The following is a 12170-nucleotide window of genomic DNA, read 5'->3' as shown; positions in this document are numbered from 1 at the left end:
GACGCCTTCCTCCCTCAGAGCCATTCATTCGGGAACCACAGCGTGCACATTCTGCCTCCCTACTCAGCATTCCCAGCCTCAAAGCCCCTGGCAGAGTTCAGACCTTTGCCTGGCAGCTGCCACAGCCCTTCCTGGTTGCTTCCCAGCAATTTGACTTCCGTTTCCTGCCTCAGCCTCTTGAGTATCTGGGATTACAGGCATGCGCCACCACTACTTCCTTCCCAGTTGCTTCCCGGCAATTCTACGTCCATTTCCCCTATGGCTGTGGGATGTTTTATCAAGACGGTGAAAAAGGAAAACGGACAAAAGTGAGATTTTGTCCAAAGATCTGAAATAGCTTAACTGGGCCAGGGAGCAGGGAGGCTAGAACCGCCCTCCATTTGATAATCTCCAAGGCCATCTGTGAGAGACTATGGAGACTATGGGTACAGCAAGCCCAAGACATGGGGTCCCTGCTGAACTTCCTGGTTATGAGACAGGACACCCTTCAGGGATAAAGGGCCAGGAAGGATGATCACAAGTCACACGCAAGGAATGACCAGTTACAGTTGTGGATTGTCCTGATACTAGCTAGAGAGAAGACTAAACATTGTAGCTAATATATCTTTTTTTTTTTTTTTTTTAAACAGTCTCCCTCTGTCACCCAGACTGGAGTTCAGTGGCATGATTTCAGCTCACTACAATCTCTGCCTCCCCGGTTCAAGCGATTCTCCTGCTTCAGCCTCCTGAGTAGCTGGGATTACAGGCGCCCACCACCACACCAGGCTAATTTTTTTGTATTTTTACTAGATTTGGGGTTTCACCATGTTGGCCAGGCTGGTCTCGAACTCCTGACCTCAAGTGACCCGCCCGCCTTGGCCTCCCATAGTGCTGGGATTACAGGTGTAAGCCACTGCACTGGTCCGTCCCTGGTATTTCTATGAAGTCATTTCCTTTGAACACACCTCCATTTAGGACGTAGCATTTCGCAAAACATTTATTAATACCACTGCATTGGAGTTATTTGGGTTGCGCATAACTCCGTGGCAGCGTTTTAGAAAATGCACCCTCCGCTGCATTGCATTCCTTAAGAAGAAGGAGTGTCTCCCTTTTTTTTCTCCCACCACAGCACACTCGCCGCCTGGTGCTTGGCCCAAATTGCTCCCCAACTGTTGAATGAAAGTCAGTGGTATTAATCTCGAGTGACCCAGGACTGTGCAAGCAGGAAATGAGGAATTGTGTGTGTGGTAGGTGAGGGGGGGAGGAACAGAGTGGTAAAGCATTACCACAGCTACCAACCATGCCAGAGAAAAGTGCTTTAAGTGGCAGAAAACCTTAATTGGAGTCCCAGCTTCATAAGGGCAGAGACCTCAGTCCCAAACTGTCTCGATTTATTCATCTGCATAGTAAGGATAAATAGGGACTAACAGGGTTAAACAGCTGCTCTCGGCCCTAAGTGAAAATACTTTATAAACTGGCGTGGCAGCTCATGCCTATAATCCCAGCACTTTGGGAGGCCCACGAGTTCAAAACCAGCGTGGGCAACATAGTTAGACCTCGTCTCTATTAAAAACAAAACAAAGCCGGGCGCGGTGGCTCGCGCCTGTAATCCCAGCACTTTGGGAGGCCAAGGCGGGTGGATCATCAGGTCAGAAGCTCAAGACCAGCCTGGCCAAAATGGTGAAACGCCGTCGCTACTAAAAATATTAAAAAAAAAAAAAAAAAAAAAAAAATCAGCCGGGAGTGGTGGTGGGCGCCTTGTAATCCCAGCTACTCGGGAGGCTGAGGCAGAGAACTGCTCGCACCCGGGAGGCGGAGGTTGCAGTGAGCCGAGATCGCGCCACTGCACTCCAGCCTGGGCGACAGAGCGAGACTCCGCTTCAAAATAAATAAATAAAAAATAAAAAACAAAACAAAACAAAAAATTTTGTAAAGAGCCCTCTCGCTCATTACCACCAGGGCCGCGCAGGGCGAGAGGTCTCCATCTCCGATAGGAGGCAAGACCCACAACCTCCCAGGTGCGGGAGTTGTGGCTGCGGTTCGCGACCCCGCCCCGCTTATCCCCTGGTAGAAAAGTCCCACCTGTCATCAATGATTCGTCTGAAACGAATAGGCGCCTGAGATATCCTCACATTTTATTGGCTGCCGCTGCTGTCTGTCTTCGGGCGGCGGCCTCTGGGAAATGTAGTTCCGGAGAACATGGAGTCCTTCTGGGGCTAGGTTTTCCGCTTCCGGTGCTCAGTGGCTATCCGAATAGCCGTGTTTGGGGCCTGGGCTCGGGCTTCTTGCGTCCCCGCGAAGAACATGTCACGGGGCCGAATCGTCCGTATTCTCTCAGCCTCAAGCTCCTCTACTTTTCAACCAGATCACTAGCCCTTGACTCCTCTTATCAAACTTCCGGAACTGCCACCCCACCAGTGACAACACAGGCACCAGGGCATGCAACAGGGCTGGGACAGGAAGGCTGTCTTCTTCACCTGAAGCCTGCTGGGCTAACACTTGCGGTTTTTACTAGAGTTCACTTTGTAATATATGTCTCTGACTCTAGAATTTCAAGAGAAGTTCCACTTAGTGACTCCTAAGTGGAAGTTCTAAGATGGCTTCCCAGTGAGGTGATAGAAGAGGTTTGAGCTTCAGAGTGCAGTTGCAAGGCTCTCCTCTGACCTGAACAATGGCTGTAGCTGTGGACCAACAAATCCAGACTCCTTCAGTACAAGATCTCCAAATAGTTAAACTGGAAGAAGATTCCCACTGGGAGCAGGAAATTTCCCTTCAAGGGAATTACTCTGGACCAGAGACATCCTGCCAGAGCTTTTGGCATTTCCTTTACCAAGAAGCATCAGGACCCCGAGAGGCCCTCCTCCAGCTCCGGAAGCTCTGTTGTCAGTGGCTAAGGCCAGAGAAGTGTGCAAAAGAGCAGATCTTGGAATTGCTGGTCCTAGAACAGTTCCCGACTGTCATTCCCCAGGAGATCCAGATCTGGGTCAGACAGCAGCATCCGGAGAGTGAAGAGGAGGCAGTGGCCCTAGTGGAAGACTTGCAGAAAGAACCTGGAAGACAGAGCCTGGAGGTGAGGTATAAAAACATAGTTCTGAGCAGTTAAAATAGAGATATGTGAGAAACAGAGCTGCCTTGGGTTGCTAGCAGTGTGGGTGATGCGTAGTACCTCACTATTGGTGTTAAACTGAAATTTGGTTATTTCGTGGTCATGGTAGCTGCAACTTTCCTTCCAAGTTCAGGCTGACTCTTCTGAGAATGCACAACATTGGCTGCTCTGAGTGTCCGTCCCTGCTATTAAATAAGAAAATTGCTTAAAATGGCATGAGCCTCATTCTGATCAGGGAGGAGCACATATGACAGGGATGACTTTTTGGAGAACAGCTCTCATTCTGTAGCAGCCAGCCAGAGGCGAGCAGTTTCAGTGGTCTCTGTCGACATTATTGAGCCTATTGCAAAACACCTGAATTATCCTATGTCTCTTTGCCTAGGGGTTGGCAAGGCAGGTAGGAGCAGTCCCCAGAGAGCTGGGTGGCCAGGATGCAGTGGTCCATGGCCTTATCTCCATAAAGCCTTCCACATATCCACCCTTTTTACTGCTGTTGCAGGCTTTTGCATAAGATTGGCTTTTTCCTCTGGTTTTTTTTTTTTTTTTTTTTTTTTGGAGAGGGAGTCTCACTCTGTCACCCAGGCTGGAATGCAGTGGTGCGATCTCGGGTCACTGCAACCTCCGCCAGCCGGGTTCAAGCGAGTCTCCTGCCTCAGCCTCCCTAGTAGCTAGGACTACAGGCGCCCACCACCACGCCCGGCTAATTTTTGTATTTTTAGTAGAGACGGGGTTTCACCATATTGGCCAGGCTGGCCTCGAACTCCTGACCTTGTGATCCACCCGCCTCGGCCTCCCAAAGTGTTGGGATTACAGGCGTGAGCCACTGCACCCAACCTTTCCTCTGCTTTTTTATGTTTGGGATGCTTAAGTTTTAGTTCCTACAGAATTTTGACCACTTCCAGTCCTTGAAGAGGGACAGGATGTGCTCTCAAAGAAGGAGCCCTCAGGATCAGTACTGAGTTCTCTAAACATCCATCCGAAGCAAGCACAGACAGAATCTGTCTGTTCCAGGCAATGGTGAAGAAGTTCACAGCCAGAACCAGAGGAACAGTTGAAGCACAGCCCCAAAATAGAACTCTAGCCCGTCCACAAGAGTGGTAAGAAGTAGCAGTGTGGGCCCTCGCGCGCTGCGCGGCCGGGTCGCCGCCGGGCCGTGGTGTACGTGCAGAATGCGCAGAGAGAGCGGCACCCGCTTGCCCTGCGCTCCTCCACAGCCTGGGCCGGGCCGCCCAGGACGCTGAGGCGGTGGCGGCGGCCGAGAGAGCCGGTCTTGCGCTCCGCAGGCTCGCGCGCCGGAGCCCAGGTTGGCGTTCGCCGCACAGGCCGCGTTCTCTCAGCCTACGGCGGCGATGAGGCGCTGAGGCGGCCGCCGGCGCTGCGCCGGGGCCTAGGACTCGGAAGCGGCCGGGCCGAGGGCCCTGGGTGCCGGCCTCCCTGAGCCAAGGGTAGCTGGTGCATGGCGCAGTGACGGCCCCTATCTCTCTCTCCGCTCCCCAGCCTCGGGCGAGGCCGTCCGGCCGCCACCCCTCCTGCTCAGCTGCCGTCGCCATGGCCAATGACAGCTGCGGGCCCGGCGAGCCGAGCTTGAGTGAGCGAGACCGGCAGTACTGAGAGCTGTGCGGGAAGATGGAGAACCTGCTGCGCTGCAGCCGCAGCTCCTTCTGCTGCAAGGAGCGCCAGCGTCAGGACTGGAAGAAGCACAAGCTCGTGTGCCAGGGCAGCGAGGGCGCTCTCGGCCACGGAGGGGGCTCTCACCAGGACTCCGGCCCCGCGCTGCCGGCTGCAGCGCCGCCGTCCAGGGACGGGGCCCGGGAGGCCAGGAAGGCAGCGAGGCGCCGGGACAGCGCCTCCGGGGACGCAGCCAAGGCAAAGGCCAAGCCCGCGGCCGACACCGCGGCGGCCGCGTTCCCGTCTCGCGCGTCCCCGGGCCGGACAAAAGCCATGGTTGCTTGTTATCCGGTCAATGGAACGGGTTATGTACGTCATGTTGATAATCCAAATGGAGACGGAAGATGTGTGAAATGTATTACATTACGTTAAAGACTGGGATGCCAAGGTAAGTGGAGGTATACTTCGAATTTTTCTAGAAGGTAAAACCTAGTTTGCTGACATTGAACCCAAATTTGATAGACTGCTGTTTTTCTGGTCTGACCGTCGCAACCCTCATGAAGTACAACCAGCATATGCTACAAGGTACGCAATAACTGTTTGGTATTTGATGCAGATTAGAGCACGAGCTAAAGTAAAATATCTAACAGGTGAAAAAGGTGTGAGGGTTGAACTCAATAAACCTTTAGATTCAGTCAGTAAAGACGTCTTATAGAGCCTTTGATCCAGCAATACCCCACTTCACCTACAATAATTGTTGACGCTATTTGTTAATTTGTGAATACGAATAAATGGGATAAAGACAAATAGACAACCAGTTCGCATTTTAATAAGGAAACAGAAACAACTTTGTGTGTTGCATCAAACAGATTTTGACTGCTGTGACTTTGTACTGCATGATCAGTTTAGAATCTGTGATTGCTTACAAGAAGATAAGCTACTAATTGAAAATGTTTTTACCTCTGGATATGAAATAAGTGCCCTGTGTAGAACTCTTTTCATTCTTATATTTTGCCAGATCTGTTACCTAGCTGAGTTAATTTCATCTCTCCTCTTTTTTATATATGTCAAGTTTGAATTGGGATAATTTTTCTATGATTAGGTACAATTTATCAAAACTGAATTGAGAAAAAATTACAGTACTTCTCAAAATAACATCAATCTATTTTTGTAAAACTCTTCATACTATTAAATTTTGCCCTAAAGACCTCTTAATAATGATTGTTGCCAGTGACTGATGATTAATTTTATGTTACTTAAAATAAAGAAAAGGAGCACTTTAATTACAACTGAAAAATCAGATTGTTTTGTAGTCTTTCCTATCTTACACTAATTTGAACTCTTAAAGATTGCTGCTTTTTTTGGACATTGTCAATAATGAAACCCAATTGTAAAACAGTCACCATTTACTACCAGTAACTTTTAGTTAATGTCTTACAAGGAAAAAGATACAATAAGAAGAGTTTAATTTTTTTTTTTTTTTAGAGTCTTGCTCTGTTACCCAGGGTGGAGTGCAGTGGTGCATTCTCGGCTCACTGCAACCCCCACCTCCCAGGTTCAAGCAATCCTCCCGCCTCAGCCTCACAACTAGCTGGGACTACAGGCACACACCACCATGCCTGGCTAATTTTTGTATTTTTAGTAGAGACTGGGTTTCACCATGTTGCCTAGGCTGGGGTTTAAGTTAAATTTTTTAAAAAACTAAAGTGACTGGCACTAAATGAACTTGAGATTATCCTCAGCGTCAAGTTCCTAAGATAAGGGCTTTCTTAAGCTTTCAGATACATGTATCCTCTAGATGTAGACAATAATGTCCCATTTCTAAGTCTTTTCCTTTGCTTCTCCTTAAGTTGATTGTATTTCCAAATTTGCTGTTATTTTTTTTCCTAATACTGTGATTTATTTGATCTACAGACAGGAACCTTGTCTCTATTGAAGAGCATCAAGGGGAGATTAGGTACGCCTTGAAACCGAAGTGTGTTGTTACCGACTTAATGTGCAGTAACTCCACAGATATCTGTGAAGGCACTTCCCAGATGTGATGCCAGTCTTCTTACCTGTACTGAAAGATGTTTAGCTTAGAAAAAAAAAAGTGCAAAATCAGATTTAAAAAAAAACAAAAAGAAGTAGCAGTGTCGGGAGGAAGGAAGTACCCTTCTGTGGGGAGGATATAGAAGTACTTTGTGAGTGCAGAAAGTGGGGTAGAAGGTACAGCTCCCTTCTACTTAGAAGATTGGTGTGTTGTGCTCAGGCTGACCACATGAATCTCTGGGATCCTAAATGGGCACCTCCAAAGCAAAGAAGGACCTCGGTTGGCATGTTTTGTAAAACAACATAGGGGAGCCTGTGGCACCTTTCCTTATGTGAGTCAGAGATTACCGGTCCCAATAGGTTACAGTTGGAGACAGATTTTAGGTCTGGTTGGTGGGAAGGGCAAAAGGGTAGGGTTAAACTAAGGTGCAGTAATCCTTAAAACAGTTAAGTGTCCCCAAACCAATTTAGATGACTCAGGTGCGTTATCAAAACTGAAAAACAAGGCCAGTTATGGTGGCTCATGCCTGTAATTCCAGTACTTTGGAGGCTGAGGTGGGTGGATTGCTTGAGCCCAGGAGTTCGAGATGAGCCTGGGCAATATGGTGAAACTCTGTCTCCTCTAAAAATACAAAAACAAAAAATTAGCTGGGCTGAGGTGGGAGGATCACCTGAGCCCAGGAGGTTGAGGCTGCAGTAAGCCAAGATCACGCCACTGCACTCCAGCCTGGGCGACAGATCGAGGCCCTGTCTCAAAAAAACAAAAAACAAACAAAAAACCTGAAAAACAAAATCATGAAACCCTGACAGTCAGCACCTAGATGGATATGGAGGGGAAAACCTAAAACTTTCATCTTAGAAACGTTTCATTTTGGCCGGGCGCGGTGTCTCACGCCTGTAATCCCAGCACTTTGGGAGGCAGAGGCGGGTGGATCACGAGGTCAGGAGATCGAGACCATCCTGGCTAACACAGTGAAATGCCGTCTCTACTAAAAATACAAAAAATTAGCCAGGCGTGGTGGCGGGCGCCTGTAGTCCCAGCTACTTGGGAGACTGAGGCAGGAGAATGGCGTGAACCTGGGAGGCGGAGCTTTCAGTGAGCCGAGATTGTGCCACTGCACTCCAGCCTGGGCGACGGAGCGAGACTCCATCTCAAAAAAAAAAAAAAAAAAAAATGTTTCATTTTGGTTTTTCACCAACCTTCCTTTGATAGGACAAAGCAGATACTAAGAGGGGGAGGAAAGGCTGTTCTGTGTCTGAACCCAGTTGGGCTAGTCCCCAAGAGGAGCGGAGAGCCATATACTCTAATGCCTCCCTTTTCTTCCCCCAGCCCTGCCTGATGTGGCTCTGGGAATTCCTGCAGAGAAGAGCAGGGGTGGCCAGGAGATAGGGAACAGCTCCCAGGTGAGTCAGCCATTTTTCTTATACAGGTCACCTTTTCTCTCTCTCTCTCTCTCTCTCTTTTTTTAATAGAAATATAACTCTGAGGCACAGCTCAGTTTTCTCCTTTTAGGAAAACTATTAAGTCATTTGTCTTTACAGATTATATTTCTTTTTTAAATTTTCTCTATATTTTTATTATACTTTAAGTTCTGGGGTACATGTGCAGAACGTGCAGGTTTGCTACGTAGGTATACACGTGCCATGGTGGTTTGCTGCACCCATCAACCCATCGTCTACATTAGGTATTTCTCCTAATGCTCTCCCTCCCCTAGCCCCCAACCCCCCTCAGGTCACTTTTTACTACCCAAGTGGGGCTCCTGCAACCAACCCTCTTGCTGCTCAGAAATTCCAAAAGAATTTTACCCAGCAAGGAGGCCCAGTAACTTTACAATTTAGGCTCCAAAATTTCATCAGCCTGAAAAAGATTGCCCAAATCTCTTTACCCATAGGAGGCCAGTGCCATGGCTGTGGTAATGAGGGATTGCATTAAAATTATTCTTTTCTTTGACCCTGAAATAATCAGATTCTACTGATCTGCTTGTTTGCCTTAGATACTGGTTACTTCATTCTGTGTTGGGATCTTGCTCACATGGCTTGCAGTACTGTGTAGTGGAGGAAAAAAAACAAAAACCAAAAGCTTCAGAGTCCAACAGCCTTGAGTTGAATTCCTAGCCATACCCTGGACTCGCTGTGTAACTCTGGGCAAGTCTGAGAAGCTTCTGGCTCAGTGCGTAATGTCAGCTTGTTTTTTTCTCTGTCTCCTCCTGCCCCCTTGATTGCATTTAAAAGCCAAAATAATCACTGTTTCGTTTCTTCTAAGTCTGTTTTGTCACTTGCCCTGACTCAGGCATCAGAGAGGCATTTTGTTCCGAGGCCATGTGTTTTGAGAAGGGGTGTTGTTTCCTCAGGAGCTAGCGACACCTGGTGATTTGGCTGTGTATGTCTCCTAGGAGGCATGGAGGGATCCAGAACCTGGACAGAAGAACCACCTAGAAATAACTCAGCAGAATTCTGAAAATGAGGTCACGCTGGGTAAGAATGCCTTTTTTTTTTTTCATAGTCAAAGTTAGCTATGGAGTTTCTGTAGTATTCACTACTCCAGACCTTTTTCAGGTTGAATTTTTTTTTTCTTTTTCCCTATGTCTGTTCTTACTTATTTTTTTAAAACTCTTATTTCAGTAGTTTTTGGGGAACAAGTGGTGTTTGGTTGCGTGGAAAAGTTCTTCAGTGGTGATTTCTGAGATTTTGGTGCACCCATCACCCAAGGGCAGTCTTTTTTATCTATCCATCAAGTCTGTACCCAGTGTGTAGTCTTTTTTTTTTTTTCGAGACTCATTCTATCACCCAGGCTGGAGTGGAGTGGTGCAATCTTGACTCACTGTAACATCTGCCTCCCGGGTTCAAGCGATTCTCCTGCCTCAGCCTCCTGAGTAGCTGGGATTACAGAGATGTGCCACCACGCCCAGCTAATTTTTGTATTTTTGTGTTTTTTGTAGAGACAGGGTTTCACCATGTTGGCCAGGCTGGTCTTGAACTCCTGACCTTAAGTGATCTGCCTGCCTCGGCCTCCCAAAGTGCTGGAATTACAGGCCTGAGCCACCATGGGGCCCCAGTGTGCAGTCTTTTATCCCCTCAGTCTGTACCCAGTATGTAGTCTTTTATCCCTCACCCCCCTGCTCCCACGCTTTCCCTCTGGGTTGAATATTTCAAATCTATTTCTTCCTTAAATCTTACTCAAAAGAAATCTAATACCATAGTCAGTTTCACCAAGGATGAATTTCTTGACCCAGAAAGGAAAGCTCATTTTAGGGAGATGGTCAGTTTAGGTATGTGTCTGAATTTTATTTAAGATAGATGAACATGGAGATATAGTTATGCATTTGGGCCTGAATTTTTTTTTTCTAATTGTTCTTTTCACTGAGCTTTCCCAAGAATCCCCCCAGAATTAAAAATAAAAATTACTATCTCCTCTCCCTGGCATATAAAATGGTTGGGATTAGATTTACCAAACCATTACATCTCCCTTTTGTCTGCCTGCAAACAGATTTTCCAATCCATAGGCCCAAAGTGAACTCCCACGTGGAGTGGAGTAGGAGGAAAACCCACAGTCTAGATCTTCATATTCTGGAGAAAAGCAGAGTGTGAAAGACTGCTCAGTGGCTGGGGTGAGTCAAGTCTGGCCAGGTGCTAATCTGGAGAAAAACCAAGACCTGAAGCGAGCTGGAGTGGCAGGCCCTGGAGGATGAGGTGGTGGCAGGAGTGCACTGGGGATACAAGGAAACCAAGATTTTCCTGGGAATTCTCAGAGGCCTGGATCCACAAAAAACTCCGCACCCGCCATCGAAACCACCAGGGGTACCGGATTATGGCTGAGCAGCTGCGAGAGCATGGCTTCCTGTGGACCCTGGAGCAATGTTGCTGTCGGTTCAAAAACCTCCTGACCGATTACTGCAAAGCCAGGAGCACCTACACACCAGGCACCAGTGTCTTCTATGATGAGGTGGATGCCCTGATGAGTCTTTGGGCACTTTCTAACACCTTTGATGCCTTAGAGGTGGTAGGAGGCCTTCTTTGGGATTGAGAGGATTCCAAAGGGAACCAGGGCATAACACTAGAAGATGTGGCGGGATGGTAATGATATAGTGGAGGAGTCTCAAGAGGAATCCTGGAGCCTTGGTCCCCAGGCCTTGAGGTGGAATCCCAGTGGCAACTCTCCCCCACAGTGGACCTCAGAGCAGTGGGAGCGATGCATTCCTGTGGGAAGCGTTCAGGCTCAGAATCAGGAGATGTGATTATTGTCCTGGCTCTGCTATGACTAATTTGGGTCTGGAATGGCCTCATCGGGGGAAAAATTGGTGACAACTTTAAGGGAATACTGTTTATATCCTGTCCTCAATATTGCTTGACTCAACCCTCTATTGAACCAGTAGTCCAGGGTGGCTCACAAAGACCACTTTGAGGCTCTTGCTCTGCTGTTTAGCCAAGGAGTCTCCCTTCCTGCCTTTAGTAACAACATTACAGGAACAGAGGAGAGAAAGGTAGGAGTTAAAGATCCAGTCATTTGTTTCCATCTAAAGTGCCCTATAAGCCAGGCATGGTGGCGCAAGCCTGTAGTCCCAGATACTCGGGAGGCTGGGGCAGGAGAATCACTTGAGCCCAGGAGTTGGAGGTCGCAGTGAGCTGTGATCATGCCACTGCATTCCAGCCTGGGTGACAGAGTGAGACCCAGACTCAGTTGAAAAATAATAATATTATTAAAAGAATTTAAAATGAAGTGTTCCATAGATGTGAACCCTGCGTAGATTATATACACCAGTCTGCCATTTAAAAGGTTTGTTGTTCTTGGGCAACCTCTTTAAATACCCTTAGCGTCCATTTTCTCATCTGGACAGTGGACACTGTGATGGTTTCTAACTCCCTGGGCTGTTATGAGGATCCTGACACAGTATTAGCACTTGGCAAATGTTAGTTTTCATTATCATCATTATAATTATTATGAAAATAGATAAGTACATTGTCTTGTACCCTCAAAGGAGTAAAAGGGGGAAAATGTCTGAGTTATTAAACTTTCTCTTCTGAGAACTAGACCTTCCTGAGAGGCGCCATCATTCTCATTTCACCCGTCACTTTCAGACATGGGAACAGAAAGTGAATTTCAGAACTTCATGTCCCCTCCTGCTTTTCCCTGAGCAGGACTTCCAGTTCCCCAGCCAGATGGGGTCACATTGCTGCAGAAAAGTGAAGAGCTTTGGAATGAAGATCTCCCGGACTTCAAGGAGATTCAGAAAACGTCCAGTGCAGGTGGGAAATGAGTGGGAGCTAGCATTCCAGCAACAAAGTCAGCCCTGGGATTCTAACTCAGACAAGCCAGCACTGGGCAAGGGCTGAGAGGGGAACCAGGCACTCAGTGCACCCAGTTTACTATTCTGTGGTGTGGAAAGCACAGGACTTGAGAAGCAGGTGGCACCCAGGAAAGCCTGTTCCCCTAAGTTTGAAATTTAGT

The 12170-nt window shown here is 47.8% G+C and overlaps 1 protein-coding gene and 1 pseudogene across 1 annotated transcript; both read left to right on the top strand.

Moving 5' to 3' along the window:
- The first annotated feature begins 1802 nt into the window (after positions 1-1802).
- On the top strand, positions 1803-4574 carry LOC129050181 (putative SCAN domain-containing protein SCAND2P). The gene has a single exon (XM_054531791.2). The coding sequence runs from the start codon at positions 2651-2653 to the stop codon at positions 3080-3082; it is 432 nt and encodes a 143-aa protein (XP_054387766.1). The 5' UTR covers positions 1803-2650; the 3' UTR covers positions 3083-4574.
- LOC100455298 (egl nine homolog 1-like) lies at positions 2968-11754 on the top strand (annotated as a pseudogene).
- The last annotated feature ends 416 nt before the right edge of the window (positions 11755-12170 follow it).

Source organism: Pongo abelii, chromosome 16, assembly GCF_028885655.2.
Source record: "Pongo abelii isolate AG06213 chromosome 16, NHGRI_mPonAbe1-v2.0_pri, whole genome shotgun sequence".
Taxonomy (NCBI): Eukaryota; Metazoa; Chordata; class Mammalia; order Primates; family Hominidae; genus Pongo; species Pongo abelii.
This window is presented reverse-complemented; position numbering and strand designations above follow the sequence as displayed.